At 50.6% G+C, this 18189-nt stretch overlaps 6 protein-coding genes across 6 annotated transcripts; 4 read left to right on the top strand and 2 right to left on the bottom strand.

Moving 5' to 3' along the window:
* Nucleotides 1-743: 743 nt before the first annotated feature.
* BDQ94DRAFT_162672 (uncharacterized protein) lies at nucleotides 744-4181 on the bottom strand (the record flags this gene model as incomplete). The annotated part of the gene is made up of 16 exons (XM_026769592.1): nucleotides 744-798; nucleotides 903-1076; nucleotides 1154-1204; nucleotides 1278-1551; nucleotides 1728-1774; nucleotides 1850-1964; nucleotides 2053-2455; nucleotides 2528-2681; nucleotides 2767-2926; nucleotides 2997-3179; nucleotides 3314-3357; nucleotides 3407-3453; nucleotides 3536-3571; nucleotides 3684-3689; nucleotides 3817-3885; nucleotides 3972-4181. The coding sequence occupies 16 exons, from the start codon at nucleotides 4179-4181 to the stop codon at nucleotides 744-746; spliced, it is 2028 nt and encodes a 675-aa protein (XP_026621728.1).
* A 100-nt stretch (nucleotides 4182-4281) lies between these two features.
* BDQ94DRAFT_96235 (aromatic prenyltransferase) lies at nucleotides 4282-6004 on the top strand. The gene is made up of 2 exons (XM_026776928.1): nucleotides 4282-5744; nucleotides 5798-6004. The coding sequence occupies exons 1-2, from the start codon at nucleotides 4471-4473 to the stop codon at nucleotides 5919-5921; spliced, it is 1398 nt and encodes a 465-aa protein (XP_026621727.1). The 5' UTR covers nucleotides 4282-4470; the 3' UTR covers nucleotides 5922-6004.
* Nucleotides 6005-8535: 2531 nt separating this feature from the next.
* On the bottom strand, nucleotides 8536-10556 carry BDQ94DRAFT_96225 (amino acid transporter). Its single transcript, XM_026776927.1, has 3 exons — nucleotides 10237-10556; nucleotides 10096-10166; nucleotides 8536-10025 (listed from the first exon to the last, which is right to left on the bottom strand). Exons 1-3 carry the CDS (start codon nucleotides 10402-10404, stop codon nucleotides 8669-8671), a joined length of 1596 nt encoding a protein of 531 aa, XP_026621726.1. The 5' UTR covers nucleotides 10405-10556; the 3' UTR covers nucleotides 8536-8668.
* On the top strand, nucleotides 10263-11490 carry BDQ94DRAFT_151773 (uncharacterized protein). The gene has a single exon (XM_026767812.1). It carries the CDS (start codon nucleotides 10709-10711, stop codon nucleotides 11000-11002), a length of 294 nt encoding a protein of 97 aa, XP_026621725.1. The 5' UTR covers nucleotides 10263-10708; the 3' UTR covers nucleotides 11003-11490.
* A 38-nt stretch (nucleotides 11491-11528) lies between these two features.
* Nucleotides 11529-13338, top strand: BDQ94DRAFT_151772 (uncharacterized protein). The gene is made up of 4 exons (XM_026767811.1): nucleotides 11529-12145; nucleotides 12203-12307; nucleotides 12359-12720; nucleotides 12786-13338. The coding sequence occupies exons 1-4, from the start codon at nucleotides 11945-11947 to the stop codon at nucleotides 13258-13260; spliced, it is 1143 nt and encodes a 380-aa protein (XP_026621724.1). The 5' UTR covers nucleotides 11529-11944; the 3' UTR covers nucleotides 13261-13338.
* Nucleotides 13339-14612: 1274 nt separating this feature from the next.
* BDQ94DRAFT_162667 (putative carboxylesterase) lies at nucleotides 14613-17913 on the top strand (the record flags this gene model as incomplete). The annotated part of the gene is made up of 6 exons (XM_026769591.1): nucleotides 14613-14852; nucleotides 14912-15259; nucleotides 15308-16330; nucleotides 16802-16871; nucleotides 16968-17084; nucleotides 17174-17913. The coding sequence occupies 6 exons, from the start codon at nucleotides 14613-14615 to the stop codon at nucleotides 17911-17913; spliced, it is 2538 nt and encodes an 845-aa protein (XP_026621723.1).
* Between the last annotated feature and the right edge of the window lie 276 nt (nucleotides 17914-18189).

The raw sequence follows: 18189 nt of genomic DNA, 5'->3' as shown, positions 1-18189 counted from the left end.
ACAATCAGTATGTTCACCGCTCGAAAATTACCAATGCTGACAGGCAGCATCTACGGTGTAACTAATTCTCGACGATTCTATTCCCTGGCTCCCCAAGGGATCCGAGAATCTGTGAGTTGAGGTCCAGCTGTGGCAATCATTCAGATGCAACGTTTTAGCTTTCCACTTAGAAAAAAAATAATAATATAGAACAGAGTTCTTCCACAGTGGCGCTATGCCCCTTTTCATGGAACGGGAATAGGCGGATGTCGGAGAGCCGGACCTATTCCGAGGATTACACAAGGCCTGAGGCAGTGAAGCAGGTGAAAGCGTATGTTTGCTGAACGACGCATAATGGATCCTAATGCTCAGTATGCATGAAGTATACTCGATCAAACCATTGGGAACATTCATTCCCTAGAAGATCACACTATAGGGTGATTCTGCTCGTGCCTAATTCCCTAACTTCCAGTCCACTGAAGGACAAGGTCAAGAAGGACCAGATTATGATTGGATAGTTCGCCTAAATATGATTGCCAGTGCGTCCGTCGATGGATTTAGTACTGTGCACTAATTTCTGACCTCTTATAGCATATTAAAGTCAGTCCATCACGAGTACCACATCCTTGTAACAGGAATGTAGACAGTGATAACTTAACGCACCGCAAATTCCCCCCCTTGTACTAGGTCGTGTCACTAGTAAGTCTATATAGTCTCCTACAAGCCATGTCCTCCATTCTCCTCTCCATCTGTATACCAGGTTATCACACTGCAATACCGCCCTCGTATACCCCAGGGTCTACCCCAGCACAAGCACCACTAACCAACAGGCCCAATCCCGACAATTGAACCCACACTCAGACAGAGATCCCGATCCGGACCCTTCTCTCCAAGCCCATCCATGGTCCTAATCCACTTCCAACCCCGACTCCATACTCCCAAGGCATGACACAACGTGGCCCAGTCCGAAGAGAAGGCGAGCCCCGTGTTCTCCAAATCCCGGCTTTTGTCTCTTTCCGGGGATTCGCCTCTCCAGGATCGTCTTTCCCGGAAACGGCATCTCCAAGTACGTATCACTCAGATCCAGAGTTGCTCCACTGAAGACGTAAAGTACATGATCGACACCGGCTTCCCCGACCCCGATTCCCAGGCCTTCGGCTCAATGGCGAAAGACCTTAGTCTGGACTCTCTAGTCATCCCTTGCTGGACCAGGACGGGCCTACCACTGGTCTCGTTTGCCAACAACAACGCCTCGATCGTCGGATGGATGGTATACGCCATCACTCCAGTGCTCATACCAGGGTACACCCATCCCCGGTGCCATTGTAGATAGTCCAAGATGCAAACCACGGTTCAGCGGACAAAGGGGTCCTTGGACAATGAGTTCGTCATATAGATGATCTGTCAAATCATTGTCTTTCCACGTCAAGGGTTCTAGAGCTGAGACGGGGTTCGGAGACGCCGATAGTCCATGTCTGTGACGTGGGCAAGAAGATCGATTACGAGGTCTCTGTATCTTTGGAACATTGTGGAGGCGGAAGTCTGAATATGTGGAGGCGCGGTTAGTGGAATCTGGGCCCTTTCGATAGGCGCTTGGTCGTTGTCGTGATGCAGCAGTAGGAGTAGCTGTCAATAATCACTAGTACGTAGATGATTGACACAATGGTGCTAGATCCTTTTCACATTACGACCAGACTACTAATAGTGCAATGATAATTGTTCAATATCTGAGTGCATAAAGTCGCTACGCGTGGTGAAACGTCCCATAGATTTAGTGAATGATCCAGGCTGAGGACTGCAGAATAGCGGGCCCGGGCCTCAACGCATATACTTCCTAAAGAGGCATAGTGGTAATTATAAGGTATCGCACGAGGAGGCGACAGGATCGACAGGCATGCATAACTGGCGAAGAGGTCTTAGAGTGGCCCCGTGGTCGATTACGACTCCAGCCACATTATGCCATATCTCCCCTTTTACGAGGAGGGCTGTCCCCCCCAAATAACACGTCATACGCGACATCGGCACGAAGCGAAATAGAGTTTGCTGCGATCGAAGCGGACTGGGTCCGAGGACCTGGGACGGATCGTACCAAGGTTGATTTGATTGTTGGGTAGAGATCTGCCTGATAACGTGGGTTGAGAGTCAGCTGCAAACCCCGGGCCTCGATCCCGTTGCCGCGTCCTTTTTCCGATATCTTCCGGCTTTGGTAGTGGTGATGTCGATCACGGTTCCTGTATTGCGGGATGGTATGATGGTAGCGAAGGAAGAAGGAGAAAAGTCTAAAATTCTCCGATGTCCAGCGACGCTCGGGGATCGGCGGTGTCGTGGAATCAGTAAACCCTTTGCCCGCTCGTCGATCTATAGGCAAATTGCATAACCCCACCATGAAGGCGACCTTGGGCTCATGAGTCTCAGGAGATTGGAGGGGTGGTAATCTTGTTCTCGTGGTTGCGGTGAGTTGGCGACGGTGGAGTGACTGCACGAGGACTTCATAGCGCATGATTAGGGGCGATAGAAGCTTTCAGGGAAGGAGGGTCGTTGACAAAACATAGACGGGATTCATTCCAGTGCGGGGAACCGAGGTAATTGATACTGCGTATCCAGTTGCCAGTCGAAAGACACCGTGCTGGTGCAGACTCGTAACAGGTTGACCCACATTGATTGCGAGTGCGGCCTCCGCGTGATCAAAGGAGGAGTCCAGACTGCGTGTTAGGTTGGCGCAAATTGCATTAATAATTGGGTCCGTGGTAAAGGAATCATGGCACCTTTGATTACGAAGGACACTACTTGGCTATCGTGAAGGTCGGGATCCAGCTACTCAATGGTGAAAAGTGGAGGACGGCCTTCTCCGGCGGGAATGCAATGGTTCTGTCACCGTTTTTCTGAACCATAGTCCCGTCATTTCCGGCATTTGCAATTCTGGATATGGCGGTTGAGGTAGTTGAACCTAGATACGACTCCAAAAGGATGATTAAGGTTGCCTAAATGTGGCCATGTGGTTCAGGTCGAGGCGCCACGGGCTAGGATCGTGCAGTAAACCACGTTGACTGGCGTCGAGAAGGCGAGGCCCAGCGTGGTTGCTCCACGATCCAGGTAGCCTGGACAAGGGTAGCAGCGCCAAGGTGGGCATTTCGGCCGCCCGGCGATGATGCTGCAGGGGTCATCCGTCGCTGATTGGAACCCAAACAGATGATCGCGGGCTGGCCTCGCCACAGTACATTGCTTTCTACTAGTAGATAGTGTTTGAATCAACATGGAGCAGACTTGTGGTACACTAACGGTTCAGTTGGCACTGGCAGAATCATAGCTAGGTCATATCCACAGTATAACTAACCGGGGCTGATAGTAGTGTTGTAACTTGGGAACTGAGAGCCTGTACTCACCCAATACCGGCCATAAGCGTCATCCCCGAATGTGGCGGTGTAACAAAGGTGGCGTATCCAGGCGAATAATCGGGAGGAAGAAGGTTCTGTTCTCCGACTGAAAATAGATGTTGGAGTCTCACAGTCGGATGCTAATGTTTCTTGATGTCGGGCACAACTGTAAGTAACACCACCGGAAATGAGAAGTTATCTTTTACGAGAGATTCTGGCTGTTACCTTGACTGAATAACAAACAAACAGTAAGGGGAGAGGTGGGCTGTGTTATCAGTGCCCCTGAGAGAAAGGCACTGATAGCAAGTATGTAATTAATTAATTACATACCACCTCCTCGGCACACACACACACAAAAGAAGGAAAGCAACCAAATAACAAATAACAAACTCACCAGGGGAAAAAAACTGCCCATGGTTCCAGGGTCATTACGGTAATGGTACAATACCCATCAAGCCACCACCGACTTCAGTCCCAAGGCAGGTAAAGTTCCCGGCACGGCGCGGCGGAGGGCAACCACCGCATCTCCACCCTCTACTTTTAACAACCCAACCATGGATGAACTTCCACGCACGTCCCCACTCCCTCCCCGTTGCCATAATGCGAGAAATGGCCCACGGTACGCCTGTCCAAGAATGGATATCCTACCACCGACGTACGGAGCTCCATACTCAGCTCTTGGCTTCTGCAGATTTGGACTCCTTCCAACAGCATTCTCGCTCGCTTGCGCTTCGATGATGACAACACTCGCCCTTGGAGACCACGGTGCGCCGTGCCCGGTAACACCCTGTCTAGCTCATCCGAACCCGCACGGCCCATGTCATCCATGGCTAGTAGGGGAGAATGAGAAATGGCTCATCCACTGGACGGAGCCATTGCGAGGATTGGTCATTCGACCGAACCTCTGTCAATTTCCGCTAATTACTTATAAAGGAGCCATGCATATCCCCGGGGTGTCCTCCTGTCGGGAGAAGGTATAAGGTCGTCAACGTGCAGTGCTGTGGTACTACTAAACCTCGCTTGCTTATCCTAAGGATTCACCACCACGCGTGACTAGTACACTACATATTTTCAAGTGCAGCTCTTCCTTGCACTTTCCCCGATTTGGCTTGCCAAAATGGGTAGTCTTTCTCCCTTGCTTCTAGCATCGCCGCGCATGCTGCCCCATTACTTCATCTCAGTTCTCTATGCGCTATTCTCCTCTCTCTTCAACCTCATCCCAGACCACGCAAAAAGTCATCTCTTCAAGTCGGGCAGAGCACGCGACTTTCTGCCGTCAACGTGGAAGCAGGTTGACTATGAGATCCGCAACGTCGTCAACCACCACGGCCGTTATTGGTGGCACACCACGGGATACGTGTTGAATCTGCTCCTGCAGGAGGCCGGCTACACAGATCATGCGCAACGACGCATCCTGACCTTCTTCGGTCGCTCGATCGCTCCGCACCTTGGAGTCGCAAATGAGCCTGGTGCGCAGAGATGGCCGAGTTTCATGACGGACAACCATAACCCAATCGAATTGAGTTGGGACTGGCATACTGGCAAAAAGTCTCCGACGGTTCGGTTCTCAATTGAACCCGTGGGCCCCAATGCCGGCACGCAAGTGGATCCCGACAACCAATCTGCAGACGCGCACTTCAGGAAGGTCCTGATGCAGGCGTTACCCAACACGGATAGGGAATGGTTCGACCATTTCGATCAAGCATTGGCTCCGGACCTGCCTCCCAAGGGCTGCATGGAGGGCCATCCGTCGAAGATCTTTTACGCCTTTGACCTGAGCGAAGAGGATATCACCGGGAAGGCCTACTTCTTCCCCGGCTTCAAGGCCAGGACCACGAAGCAGACAAATCTACAGGTCCTCGCCGAAGCAATTCGCACAGCTCCTCATTGCAGCGACAATGAGAAGCTTGGCGCCTTCTTGATGTTCGAGGATTTTGCCCAGGATCCCTCGACGCCGCCGCTGGAGATGGACATGCTAGCCATCGACTTGGTCCGCCCGGCTGATTCGCGCCTCAAGATATACTTTCGCGCGCGCGAAACGAGCTTTGCCTCTGTGCGTCAGATGATGACGATGGGTAACCGGATTACCAACCCGTCACTAGAAGCTGGACTGCGGAATTTGAGGAAGCTGTGGGACGGGGTTCTAGCCCAGACTGGCGTGCCTGATGATACACCCCTCCCAGCTGCTAATCATCGCACAGGGGGAATCCTGTATAACATGGAGTTCCGCCCAGGAAGCACGGCCCCCAACGTCAAGGTGTATATTCCCGCCCGACATTACGCGCCAAGCGACTGGCATGTGGTCACGGCGTTGAATGAATACATGTATGGGATCAACGAAAAGTCAGAACTGCCCATGCGTACCTATACTGAGACCCTGCGTAAAGTATTGTGAGTAGCCAGTGTCCGATCCTTCCAGTGCATATTGCTAACATTCGGTGCAGCACGCACGATGCTCTCCAGCAACGTGGTCTACACACCTATATCGCCTGCTCGGTTCAGCCGGGTGGTGATCTCCGGGTTGTGTCGTACATGAATGCGCAGAGCGAGAAATTTGCCACGACATGAGCATGTGGCTATGACATGATGAATCATGAGATACGATTTAGTGTATGTAACATCTCTTTTCCTCAAAACCAGTCTACCCGTTTTTCTACTTCGTACTGTAATTAAATACATGACATAACCTATTTATTGCCTTGATCATTTGAACCAGATGACACTGGAAGATGCTTACCTTGAGACACACCGACACAGCATTAGTAAAGAAAGGAATTCGTAGGATGACGCCTTCTGGTACGCTGGGTAAAGATACCGCAAAAGGGTCGAGGTCCAAGCAGCGCGATGCAGCGAGTAGAGACCAAGCGAGAAGTAAGCGTGGGCTCCACTTGAACGGGCCACACCCGAGCTCGTGTCATTTGCTGATAACCTCGGATCAGGTTGGCCCATGCAAAACCGAGTCGGCTCGCGAGTGGGGTCTTCCGAGTTTTTCAGTGCACATCGACGGAAGGTCATGATGGAGGAGCTGGTCTCTGGCATGCATCCATTTCATGATCGAAGACCGTATGCAACAGCAGCTACTCCAATCTTCGCAGAGGCGGCCTGAACGACTACGGGATGGAATCATCCTGCAAGTTTCACTTGGCACAGAATAAGACACGGGAAATTACCTCTCATGCCATGCAGAAGACTATACCCAGAACTCCCTCGGGCGCAGCTCTAGTGTCGGTGGTCGACCCACTGCAGTGACTTCTCGTGAGGCCCTACTGTCAACACGTGTCGGATCGACAGAGGGGCACCACGACTTGGGGTTGGGATTTTTAATCATATCCCTTCACTGTTCTCCTCGACACGTGTGAGTCCATCGAGGGCATTCCACCATGTGCTTCCTTTATTCCTTGGATCATTCCTCCCCGGTTATCCGGTTTCCAGGATCCCGCCGTAGCCGCGAGGCATGCGTATCTACTGACTGCAGTTTCCTCCGGCCAAGGCGGGTAATACTCGGTGATGGCCACTGCCATACCTGACGGAGTACCCAGTCAATCTGATACAATTGTAAAAGAAATAGTGTATGACCCGTTGGGGCGGCGCGCTGATAATGCAGTCAGACCAGACTTACTACGACCCTTCCATTCTCTGCAGAAGAATGTTCCATAAACCCAGTCAGTCGACGGGAAGAACAGCGCGGCGCCCGAATAGTTCCCACACTAAGAATCTTCTGGCGCCCTCGACGTTGGGACCCAGTTGGTAAGATCGAGAGGGGCAATTCTTCAGCAACAAGCCCTGAATTCTCACCTTCGTCTTGGTTAGTTTGACACCACCTGGCGCATCTATATGGAACCCGCGCAAGAATCAGTCAACGAGGATCAACCGAATTGAGTCTCACGTAACGATCTATGTGGGATTTTCCTACCCATACCGTATACCTTGATCTGGTTTCTTACCAATATGGATCCGGACTCACTCTTGAGGGGTTCTCATCCGTCTTGTCGCGAAACACGACATGCCAGGAATGCCCACCCCGCCACCCCCTTCCTGGCCAAATTTCAGCTCTGCCGTCCATTGTGGATCCGCCTCCTACCTATTCGGGCTGTTCGTTTCTAAAGTCAATGTCTTGCTTGATCCACCATGGTACGGCTTTCGTTGCCTTGCAATTCGTTACGATTCGAAACTACAGGGCACTATAGCTCAGTCGATTCTAGCGAGCCGATCTCACACCGCTGGATGGAAATACTGACTCCTATCTCAACATTATTGTCCCCACTAGTAGACGACATTGGTCTTTTGACCTGGATTCCTGCACAATAATCTGATTCGACGGTCTGCAACAGCCAAGCCATATGGTACCCCACTGGTATCTGTCAGATTATCTATCTCATGCTATATCCAAACCGTGTCAGCAATATAACATGTCATCGCATGAATTCCCCACTAATATGTCCAGCTTGAGGGGGATAGTCAACTAGTAACATTCACGCAACATGCAAAAGAAGCATAGTACCAACCCCTCTTCACTATAGTAATGCGCTATACTATTCATTCATAAAACCCTTTCCAGAAATGCAATGATAGATTGGTTCTACCTACAGCAAATGTGTAGATACAAAATTAACAAAGATAATATGACCCTCTCATAAAGCAATTACAACGATAACGATATTGTAATAAGATTTCATCTCTCTACTATCGATAGGGTATATACAACCCCCAGTATTTCCGAGAACCCAACCGAGAGACCTAACTGGATTCATGAAGATCATTCCTCAGCCGAACGACAAGAAAATTAAATCCATTTCTTCATACATAGAGACGTACCAGAGAACTGTTAATATTTTGCTACTATAGTATGATCTGTAATTATCTCTATGGGAATCTAAACGTTCCCTCATATATGAGCCATGTATGAGGAAGTGGCTAACTCTATTTAAAGCAATGATATGAAGTGGGTGTTATACGCTCTCAAAGTTGGGGTCATTACTATGGTTTGGCTTATATACGGACCGTGTTAATATGCTAGTTCGTAGGGATCAATCTCTATGTATATTAAGATTTAGAAAGTTTACTGTTGTTCAGGAATATGTGTTACGCAATACTCAAAATCATTTATAGCTCTGTTGTCTTTAATTGTTGGCAATACTACAATACTAAGCGTCGAGTATGGTAGCATTATTAATTGAACATACTCACTGTCCGACACAAATATTCTAGTGTTCATGTTCGAAACAAATGTGCTATATTGAAACATATTATTAAATCGATGTATATGAGAACAGTTATTCTTTATGCCTGCCTATGCCAACTAAGATCATCTCTTCTCAACTGCTTTTAACATCCACCACAGGACCCTTGTACACCCTCCTTCCCTGAACAATATACATCGCCAAACTAATAACAATCACCCCCACGAAGAGCACCACGCTCCAATTGAAATTGTTCAGGGTCACGGGTATCTCGGTCGGCCAGAAAGACCAGAACAGCGCGAAGATCACATAGACTAACGCTACCGCATTGATCCAGATCCCGTGCTTCCCTAGACTCCACCGTCGCGGGGGTAATGTCTCCGGACAGGAGATTTTGCGATACATGACGCAGCTGATGGAGATAGCGTAGGTCCACATGAGCGCTGCTACGTTTAGGGAGATGATGGCGTTGAAGGCGGTGTCGGAGCCAATGTTAATAAGGGAGAGAAGGCCACTGATGATGCATGAGAGGGCGATGGCGTTCACGGGGAGTTTGTAATGCTGGTTGACTTTTGAGATCCAGTTTGAGAAGGGTAGGCCCCTGTCGCGCGCGAACGCGTAGGTCTGGCGGGCAGTGGAGGCGTTGAATAGAATGTTGCTGAAGATGACTGGGATGAGGATTATAGCGGTGAGGCCGTTGACACCGGCGGTTGAGACGGCTTGTTTGAAGACGTAGATGAAGGGAAACCCGGTCGGATCGTCTAAGGCATCTTTTACGGAGGGCATTGCGAACATGAGGGTGATGATGAGTACGAGGGCTAGAATGCCGTTGCTGAAGTAGCCCCCACAGATGGCCATAGGGACGTATCGGCCGGCGTCGCGGACCTCTTCTGACATGTGTGCCGTGGCGTCTGAGCTAAGGGATCCGTAGATGGCGGATATTTGCCCGATCATTAATGCTAACCCGACGTTGTTCCAGCCGCCGTAGAGGCTGAATTCGGTGAATACGGCCTTTGCGGACTGGCGCGGGGCCATGGCCCAGAGGACGACAATCACGACTACCCAGCAGATGGTGTGCAGGGCTAGCAGGGCATTCTGTATCCGTGGCATCCAGCTGGCGGCATAGACATTGAAGAAGTAGATGATCAGGATCATGGCGAAAACAAAGAGCGTTCCTTGCCATCGCTTGGGGTCGTAATCGGGGTTGCGCACGCTGATGAGCCCTTGGATGATTGTGCCGGTCAGGAAGGACCCTGATGCGGCGCCAGCCTGCCATGCGAGAACGGACATCCATCCGGTAATGTAGCTGAGGAACTTTTGGTATCGTGGAGAGGCAAACTCGGACACCCAGTGGTACTGTCCTCCTGATGTTGGAGCCATGGATGCCATCTCCGATAAGGAGACGATGATGAAGCCGAATCCGACAAAGGTCCACACGTATGTCCACACCAGGCCAGCCATTCCACCGTCTTCAAGACCTTCATAGTTGGATCTGGTCACTCGGATGCGTTAGTGCTGGAAGAATGTGCGTGGTATGAGATGATAGGAAGAAGATGCCGTACATTAAAATGAACTCCCAGGTAGCCTGCAAGACTGAAGCGAAACTCAAGGCAGCGAGAGGCCGGAGATTTCTCTAGATTTAAATACGAGGTCAGCTACTCATTCTTACTGTGTTAGTCGCGGAAAAGTTGCAAATGTCATACCTTGAACTCCTGCGCTTTGCCCATGCGGTTCATGTCGCTGTGGTCATATCGCGTGCCGGTTTCCCCGCCATTCCCCTCGCCCGCTTCGACTTCCAACGGATGACAGCCCGTCGTCACCACTCGGTCGCCCTTTTGGATGCTGCCCGCTTCCCCAGTTGCGGACGACATTCTGAGGAACTGGCAACGAGCTAAACTGAGATGAAGATAGATGAGGCTGTGGAGGCTAATTCTGCGACCACCGACTAAAATACAACACAGGAAGTCAGGCTGTGTGACGTGAGGGATCAAACAAAGAAACCACCGGCCATTTCCACCAGCATCCCCTGATTTCCCCTGCAACTGGCCGTTAATTCACTGGATTTCTTACAGCTGGGTGGTGGGAAGGAGTTTCCCTCATTATTTGTCTCAAAACTTGCTGTATCCAGCGTGGGGGTTTCCCCAGTCTTTGTTCGCCGACCGCCATCAGGGGCCCATGGCAGCAAGGGTCGGAACGCACTCACATGGCCCCATGGTACTCCTCCCGGAGAATGTGGCCAGTCAACATGGACACAAGACGTCGATCTCTGCCACCTTGATTTCTGAAGGGGGGCGCAGACACTCACAATGTGCTGGCGGCGGGTGCGACAGACAACGTGAGCGCATAGCACGGCTCACCAGCTGCAACTTTCTGACATGCCCGCCACTCGATCGGCACTCTTGGCAAGCAGGGAATTTCTCCCCCCTCCTTCTTCCTCATGAAGAGGTGATTGATTGTCTTGACAAATGATACACGGAATAACCAGGATGAGCCGATTCAGAATCGGTCCACTGAGGAAGCAGGTTTGATTTCCAGGAGGGAACCTCCGGATAGGCTGGACGGTCATTGGACCGGCCACCTGTCATGGCACCAAAATGGGGCGTGGCTGTAACCCATGCCTGGGATGCAGACAAGTAAGGAATCTCTCGTCTTTGATCCCCCTTCTCAACGCAGGGCCAGCGTTGTCAAATCTGGGCCAGGAGCGACTGGCTTTTCGCGTGGCATGAGATAGGGATGTCTGTATTTGATCAGGTGCAGCATTGATAGCCATTAAAGTTTAGGGGCCCATTCTCACGGCGGATTGGCCAGTCTCCGCGAGTCAGCGTGGCCAGTCCCGAAAATAGCTCATTCCTATCGACGCGCGATGCGGAGAGGAGGGGTCGATTAGCAGTTGATCAGCCGGGATCCAGTTTTGCTGCTGTGCTTATTCGCGCCGGTATCCACCAACGACATGCGATCGGGGCGTACCGTCAAGACTTCGGACTTTCGTGGTGGATATCTGCTTGTCCTACCTCCCGGTGTAGAGGAGTGTGCCAACAATGCCTGCCGGCTTTTTCAATCACTCTCGCTTTTATCAGGACATAATCGACCTGGCCATGTGTGCTTGTCCATGGTTACACACTCGTCCAGTCTTTTTTCGTATAAGCATAACCCCTGTCCGACCAGCTCAGAGAGAATAACAAACACTCGATGCGCCTCGAACGTGACGGCGGAAAGGCTAAGGTGTCAAGGGAGCAATCAACCCTGTCGGTCAAGACTGTCAGCCGCAGAAGTAGTCGGCACACCCACCTTCTTCATCTCAGCGACGCGACAATTCTCACGAATTTTCTGGGTAGATAATATCGCAATGTCGTGATGATATCCCTTCTTCAGCAGTAACAGCGGGTTTTTAGTCGCAGTGCACCTATTGCGATGGCCGTCCTGGCCTCCTCGCTTCCTCCTGGAGTTTCCCCTCCCTTGACGGAGGATAACGACCATAATCATAACGGTCTGATCGTTATCGTTACTTCACTGGCTCTATTCTTGGTTCTCGCCTCGCTGGTCATCCGAATATTCGCCTCATCAAAAAGAGGTCTCATGCTCCAGGATGACCACGTTCTCTTTGCCGCAGCAGTGGGTTAGCTTCCACTAAGAATGTCCGTTTACAAACTAATCTCCTGGGTCCACCAGATATGTGCTTGCACCCAGGTATCGCTTGTGCTTCTCCAGGTTCACTATGGGTGGGGCAAGTCCAGAGAGCTGATCCCGTTCAGTGACTACACACAGATGAAGAAGGTAAGTACGTTGTTCGAGCGCAGAGACCGGCCAACGAGCTAAACGCCTTAGGCCGGATACGCGGCGGATCTGTTTTATGTCCTTATCATTGGTTTGTCAAAAATAGGCACGATGCTTTTCTATCAGAATCTGTCCTTGCAGCGTACAAAGTGGATGATCAATGCTATCATATCATCCTGTGGCCTATGGACCATACTCGCAATATTGCTCCTAGCCATTCGATGCAACAGCCGTCCTTGGACTGATATCGATTCCGCATGTGGTGGGCTTTTCCCACGATGGCAAGCCATTTGTGCCCTTGACATTGTTTTGGAAGCCGTGATCCTTGCATATCCAGCGATAACGATCCGAAATGTGCAAATAACCTTGAGCAAGAAGCTAAAGGTTCTATCCATTCTGAACTGCCGGGTCATGTACGTCGCCTGTCTTTACATACGTGCTGAGTTTTCGCATGCTGACACGAATATCTCCATCCCAGATTGATTCCCCTTTCCGCTGTGCACCTATACTACATTCACCACCTTCAGATATATTCCTCCAACCCCACGCTTGTCGGCACCTATGCCACCATTGTCGCAGAGCTACACCTCAGCCTCAGCATCGTTCTTCTCACAGTCTCATGCCTAAAAATGTTTGTCGCGGTTTACGAGGATGATCATGGGCTCGCATACACGGAAGATGCTTCGAATTCTCACAGTCGCAGCGGGCGCAGCGGGCCCAAATCATGGCGATCATCTCGCCCGGTCAAAGACCTGAGCTCGTTTGGTAGCAGTTGTAATGAAGAGGAGCCGATCTTACGGACGGAAGCGACCGTGTCGGCCTCCTCACCACCGCTTGAAGGGCATCGCCGCAATGCGATAATGAAAAGTGTACAGATATCGGTAACCCGAGAGAGCATTGAACTGGGCGAGATGGCGGGACCATCTTCTGCTGCGATACCTAGGTCAACATGATTTTCTTCCATCGGTAAGTTTATTGTATGATCAGGGAGGTCCCATTTGTCAATAGATAATCTAATGAACTGCATTGGGATTGGGTATTACCTATATCCTGTTACTAAAGTTTGTGCTTTCCGTTGACAGTATGCCGAGGACCTCTTAAGTCCTGCCGCTGCTATACTAATAGACATGATGCGACAGTCTCCAACATAACAGATCTAAGTACTTGCTTGACCTGCCTTTGTGATAGGTTGATATAAAGCATGATCAAAAAGGCACCCACATCTTCCTGAGCAGCTCCTGAACGGGTACAGCTTCAATAAGAAATATGGGTTTGCACCTGCATCACATTGTATTCATTGGCATATTTGTCCAGACCTACCATCTTAATCATATATTACACGACATGTAACATGTGATTCCCAAATGCAGACGCGATCGCATAAGTTCCCATCTCAACGATGGCGAGATACATATCTCTGATCCCTTCAGCAATGAGTTGAAGATGCTGCTCACTATATGACAGCTTCTGCCACTAGCTCCTGAGATTGCAGGATCGGGCAGCTCGCTACAATGCTGCTGTGCACCCAAATTGGAGATTCTACGGGACCTGTTCAATCCAGGCCATAGTCATTTACCTGTCCGTGGCAATCGGATCCCGGCCTTTGAAAGACAGCTCATGGATGGCAACCGTTCTTGGGCAGTTGCCAAGGAAATACCTAACAACTGTATAGGTGTGGGTTATGCCTGAGGCAATCTGAGTGTATGCGATGGGTTGTCAGGACAGCTTTGTCATATTCTACCGATTGCGGTAGAAAGAACCGACGAATATGCCATTTAGCCTGTTTTGCACCTCACTGCGGGTCAGGGTCAAAATGGCCTTCTGCGAGGAGTTGGATACCGGAGAGCTGTTTGTGTGTTTCTGTCTTTCGAATGAGTTGAACCTACTTGTGGAATAAGGCGTTTGTGTCTGACAGCACAAGTGTTTAGTGACTATTCACCTATTCGTTTTTGATGAACACAATCTCTTGTATCTGGCTCTGTCCCAGCCAGCCCATCGATCCCCGCACTCGGCGCCTCGGGCCAAAATCGACCGGGACCGTGCGGAGATTCCCATTCCTGGATTATTTACTTCCTTGCATGCAGATCCCACCGCTTTCGCGTGTTTGTCTTGCATATCAGGCAAGTGTTGCAATTCAGGCTGTTAATATTGTGAGTGTCACTCTCATGTGTCCGGCGTGCATAACGAACGGTTGATGGCGGGCGTGGTTTCGATTGTATGACATACTTAAAGTATGCCGAGATCACCTTCTAGTCATCGTACAAGCTTTAACGTACGATCGGCATTCACTTCGCCTCTCGGGACAATGCTACACCTGGTCTGCCTAGCTTTACTGTGTCATGTTGCCCGTGGTCTCCCAACCCAGGCAAGCCATAATGCACAACCAGTGATCAACCTCGGCTATGCCAGATATCAAGGTGTGCGTCTCGAAGCTGGAGTTGACGAGTTTCTTGGGATGCGCTATGCATCTCCGCCTATCGGTGACCTGAGATTTCGAGCGCCCCAAGATCCGCCTGCAAACCAGACGCTACAAAGTGCCACGGAGGTATTGTTTAGGCTTTCAGATCAATCTATCAAGAGACAAACACCTGACCGTGTCTATAGTACGGGCCAATTTGCATTGGCCTAGACGAGGCAGAGTCGCCTGGCGACATCAGCGAGGACTGTCTGTTTATCAATGTTTTCAAGCCATCCACAGCCACATCTCAATCAAAACTACCTGTTTGGCTCTTCATACAGGGTGGGGGCTACGCAGAGAATTCCAATGCCAATTACAACGGAACTCAAGTCATCCAAGCATCTGATGACGCCATCGTATTTGTAACATTCAATTATCGTGTTGGTGCCCTGGGCTTTCTGGCCAGTGAGAAAGTGAGACAAAGCGGGGACCTAAATGCCGGTCTGCTAGACCAGCGCAAAGCCCTCAGATGGGTCAAACAATACATCGAACAGGTAACACATGTAGTCATGCAGGTATCGCAGTGGTGCTGACGTTATCAGTTTGGGGGAGACCCCGACCACATCGTGATTCATGGGGTATCGGCGGGTGCTGGCTCCGTTGCCTACCATCTATCCGCTTATGGTGGGAAGGACGAAGGGTTATTCATTGGTGCCATCGTCGAGTCGTCTTTTTGGCCTACCCAGCGAACAGTGTCAGAGATGGAGTTTCAGTTCGAACGGTTCGTCAATGATACCGGTTGCTCTTCTGCTCGTGATTCCCTTGAGTGCCTGCGAGAACAAGACATCGCAACCATTCAGAAAGGGAATACCGCGTCTCCCTTTCCAGGGGGAAGTAGCTCTCCACTACCGGACTGGTACTTCCTCCCTGTTACCGATGGCAGTCTAGTCCCGGACGAGTTGTACAACGCTTTCGACGCAGGCAACTTCATCAAGGTTCCCGTCTTGGTGGGCGACGATACCGACGAAGGCTCTAACTTCGCCTACAACGCCAGTAGTAGCGCCGACGTGTCGCGCTTCTTCAAGAACAATTATCCGAATCTAACTTCCCAGCAACTCAACGAAATCAATCAGGTTTATCCTCGCGGCAAATTGTTACCACGGCACGCAGCATACTTTGGTGCTTCCTCCGCAGCATACGGAGACGCAACATTTACTTGTCCTGGAAATCATGTAGCGTCATCAGCTGCCAGATACTTACCGAACTCAGTGTGGAACTACCGGGTCAACATCATCGATGAATCAAATATTGCTGGTGGCATCGGTGTCCCGCACACGTTCGAGCTACCCGCGATTTTCGGAGCAGGGTCAACCGGCACTCTAAGCAGCGACTCGTCGTATCTAACTTATAATGCAGCTATAATCCCCGTTACGATGCATTACTTCATCAGCTTTGTCCAGACACTGAATCCTAATACGTATCGATACGCAACAGCGCCGGAATGGAATACGTGGGGGAATGGGCAGCGTCTCCGGCTGCAGACTAACGATACTGCAATGGAAGCAGTGCCAGAGAGCTCGGTTCAGGATTGTGCGTTTTGGAAAAGCCTAAGCGTGCCAATGGAGGTATAGTCCTGGGACTTGGGTTAGCTGTAGATAGTGACCATCAAGGGCACGAGTCACGATGCTGGGAAAGAGCGTGATTAGTGGCTTACACGTATTCTATATATCATAGTCTCGATGCAAGAATACACAATGTCATTTGACATCCTGGACCAGCGGAAGCCGACCCGTGTCTCATACGAGTGGTAGTACACGAGCACGCCTTATCAGCCAGGGCATCTAGAAGACTGGTGGGCCGATGGGCCGATGGGCCAATCAAATGTCACATTGGCTCAGCACACTTCATCTCCACACGAGGATTTGGTTCCCCGCAGAGGTTTTTCCGCGCCGATAGAAATGATAAGACCCAGTAGTATTTATTTAGTATCCCCCAGTCAAACCACCTGCTGCTTTCTCGCACTTGGTCGGCCGTGTGCTTGTAGATTCCATTGCTAGACTGCTACTCTTTTGAAGTGAGCCAATATGTCTGCCAAGGACCTGACCACACGAGAATGGATCAATGCTTTAATTGAACCTGGCCATCTTCTCGTCTGGGCCCTGCGCTGTAAGTGTGACAACGCTGACATTCCCAAATATTGCTCTGTCACTGGGACAGAACGTCGTCTCAACAGAAGTGACGAATATCTAACACACCGAGTAGATTACGTCAAAGTCAATCTTGAGACCGTCTTTTGCAAAGGACAAATCTTCGCCCCTCTACTCCATCAAAGCAGATTGCGTGATGAGGCATTCGGCAAATTTTGGGTAGCTTTCAGCAGTTAGTGCACCACTTCGCTCCTATCCATGAGTGAACAGACCCCTTCCTCACCTGGAACCCATCACATAACCACCCCTAACTTTCCTCAGCATACCTCCAAGCAAACGCCCCACCACCAGCTACCCAACCCCCAGATCAAATCATCCGCTCCTCAGATCTAATCCCGGTCCTCCTCTCCCGCGCCTCGGGCACCGTCCTCGACGTCGGCCCTGGCACAGGTACCCAAATGCCCCTCCTCCGCTCCCCAGCCATCAAGACCATTTACGGCGCGGAGCCCTGTCACGGCCTGCACGCCGAACTGCGCGCCAGCGCCACCTCCCAAGGTCTAGAGGACAAATACAACATCCTCCCCTGTGGCGTAGAATCCGCAGATCTTATCCCTGCGCTTCAAAAACAAGGCCTTCTCAAAACCGACACTTCAGACGTGCCTTCCATCCTTGAGAACCTGTCCACAACTAAGGAAGGCGTATTCGATACCATCGTCTGCGTGCGCGTCTTGTGCTCGGTCCCTGACATGCGTCGCACCGTCCAGGACCTGTACACCCTCCTCCGACCAGGCGGGAAGATGCTCGTCGTCGAGCATGTAGTTAACCCATGGCGGACGCCTAAGGGGTCCGTGATCGCGAGATTGGTCCAGGCATTTTATGGATTCTTGGGCTGGAGTTGGTATATGGGTAACTGCTGTATGAATCGGGATACCACGTCGGCGTTGAAGCATGCGGCAGATCGGGATGGTGGGTGGGAGTCGGTTGAATTGGATAGCTGGTTTGAGAGTACCCCGATGCCGTATGTGGCGGGCATCTTGACGAAGAAGGGAGGGGTAAACTAGGACGGATTCTATATATACCATAAGCGGCGTTGGTCGGAGACATCGGGGAGATCATATTGTTCAGCTCTATCATTCTTTTTTCCTTACTCGCATAAATTCGAATCTGTAGCAAGATGGGGAAACACCCGAACAGTATCGGACTCTCCCTAAGGATTTATCTAGGAATGATTTACCCCGAATTAATGTCTTGTTATACGTAGTCTCCCAACTCGTTATTTGTATTCATGATTATGCAGAAGTATGAGATCGAGGGAAATAATGTACATTAATTGCACG

Source organism: Aspergillus welwitschiae, assembly GCF_003344945.1.
Source record: "Aspergillus welwitschiae strain CBS 139.54b unplaced genomic scaffold BDQ94scaffold_43, whole genome shotgun sequence".
NCBI lineage: Eukaryota > Fungi > Ascomycota > Eurotiomycetes > Eurotiales > Aspergillaceae > Aspergillus > Aspergillus welwitschiae.
The sequence above is the reverse complement of the archived record's forward strand: the minus strand, read 5'-3'. Positions and strand labels throughout refer to the sequence as shown.

Excerpts from the sequence above, each read along its gene's own strand:
- BDQ94DRAFT_96225 (XM_026776927.1), bottom strand. The coding sequence starts at position 10,404 with ATGTCGTCCGCAACTGGGGAAGCGGGCAGCATCCAAAAGGGCGACCGA. Across the intron at positions 10,167-10,236 it reads GCAAAGCGCAGGAGTTCAAG|AGAAATCTCCGGCCTCTCGC; the intron begins GTATGACATTTG and ends ATTTAAATCTAG. Across the intron at positions 10,026-10,095 it reads ACCTGGGAGTTCATTTTAAT|ATCCAACTATGAAGGTCTTG; the intron begins GTACGGCATCTT and ends CCGAGTGACCAG.
- BDQ94DRAFT_96235 (XM_026776928.1), top strand. The coding sequence starts at position 4,471 with ATGGGTAGTCTTTCTCCCTTGCTTCTAGCATCGCCGCGCATGCTGCCC. Across the intron at positions 5,745-5,797 it reads GAGACCCTGCGTAAAGTATT|CACGCACGATGCTCTCCAGC; the intron begins GTGAGTAGCCAG and ends CATTCGGTGCAG.
- BDQ94DRAFT_151772 (XM_026767811.1), top strand. The coding sequence starts at position 11,945 with ATGGCCGTCCTGGCCTCCTCGCTTCCTCCTGGAGTTTCCCCTCCCTTG. Across the intron at positions 12,146-12,202 it reads ACGTTCTCTTTGCCGCAGCA|ATATGTGCTTGCACCCAGGT; the intron begins GTGGGTTAGCTT and ends TGGGTCCACCAG. Across the intron at positions 12,721-12,785 it reads ATTCTGAACTGCCGGGTCAT|ATTGATTCCCCTTTCCGCTG; the intron begins GTACGTCGCCTG and ends TCTCCATCCCAG.
- BDQ94DRAFT_151773 (XM_026767812.1), top strand. The coding sequence starts at position 10,709 with ATGGCAGCAAGGGTCGGAACGCACTCACATGGCCCCATGGTACTCCTC.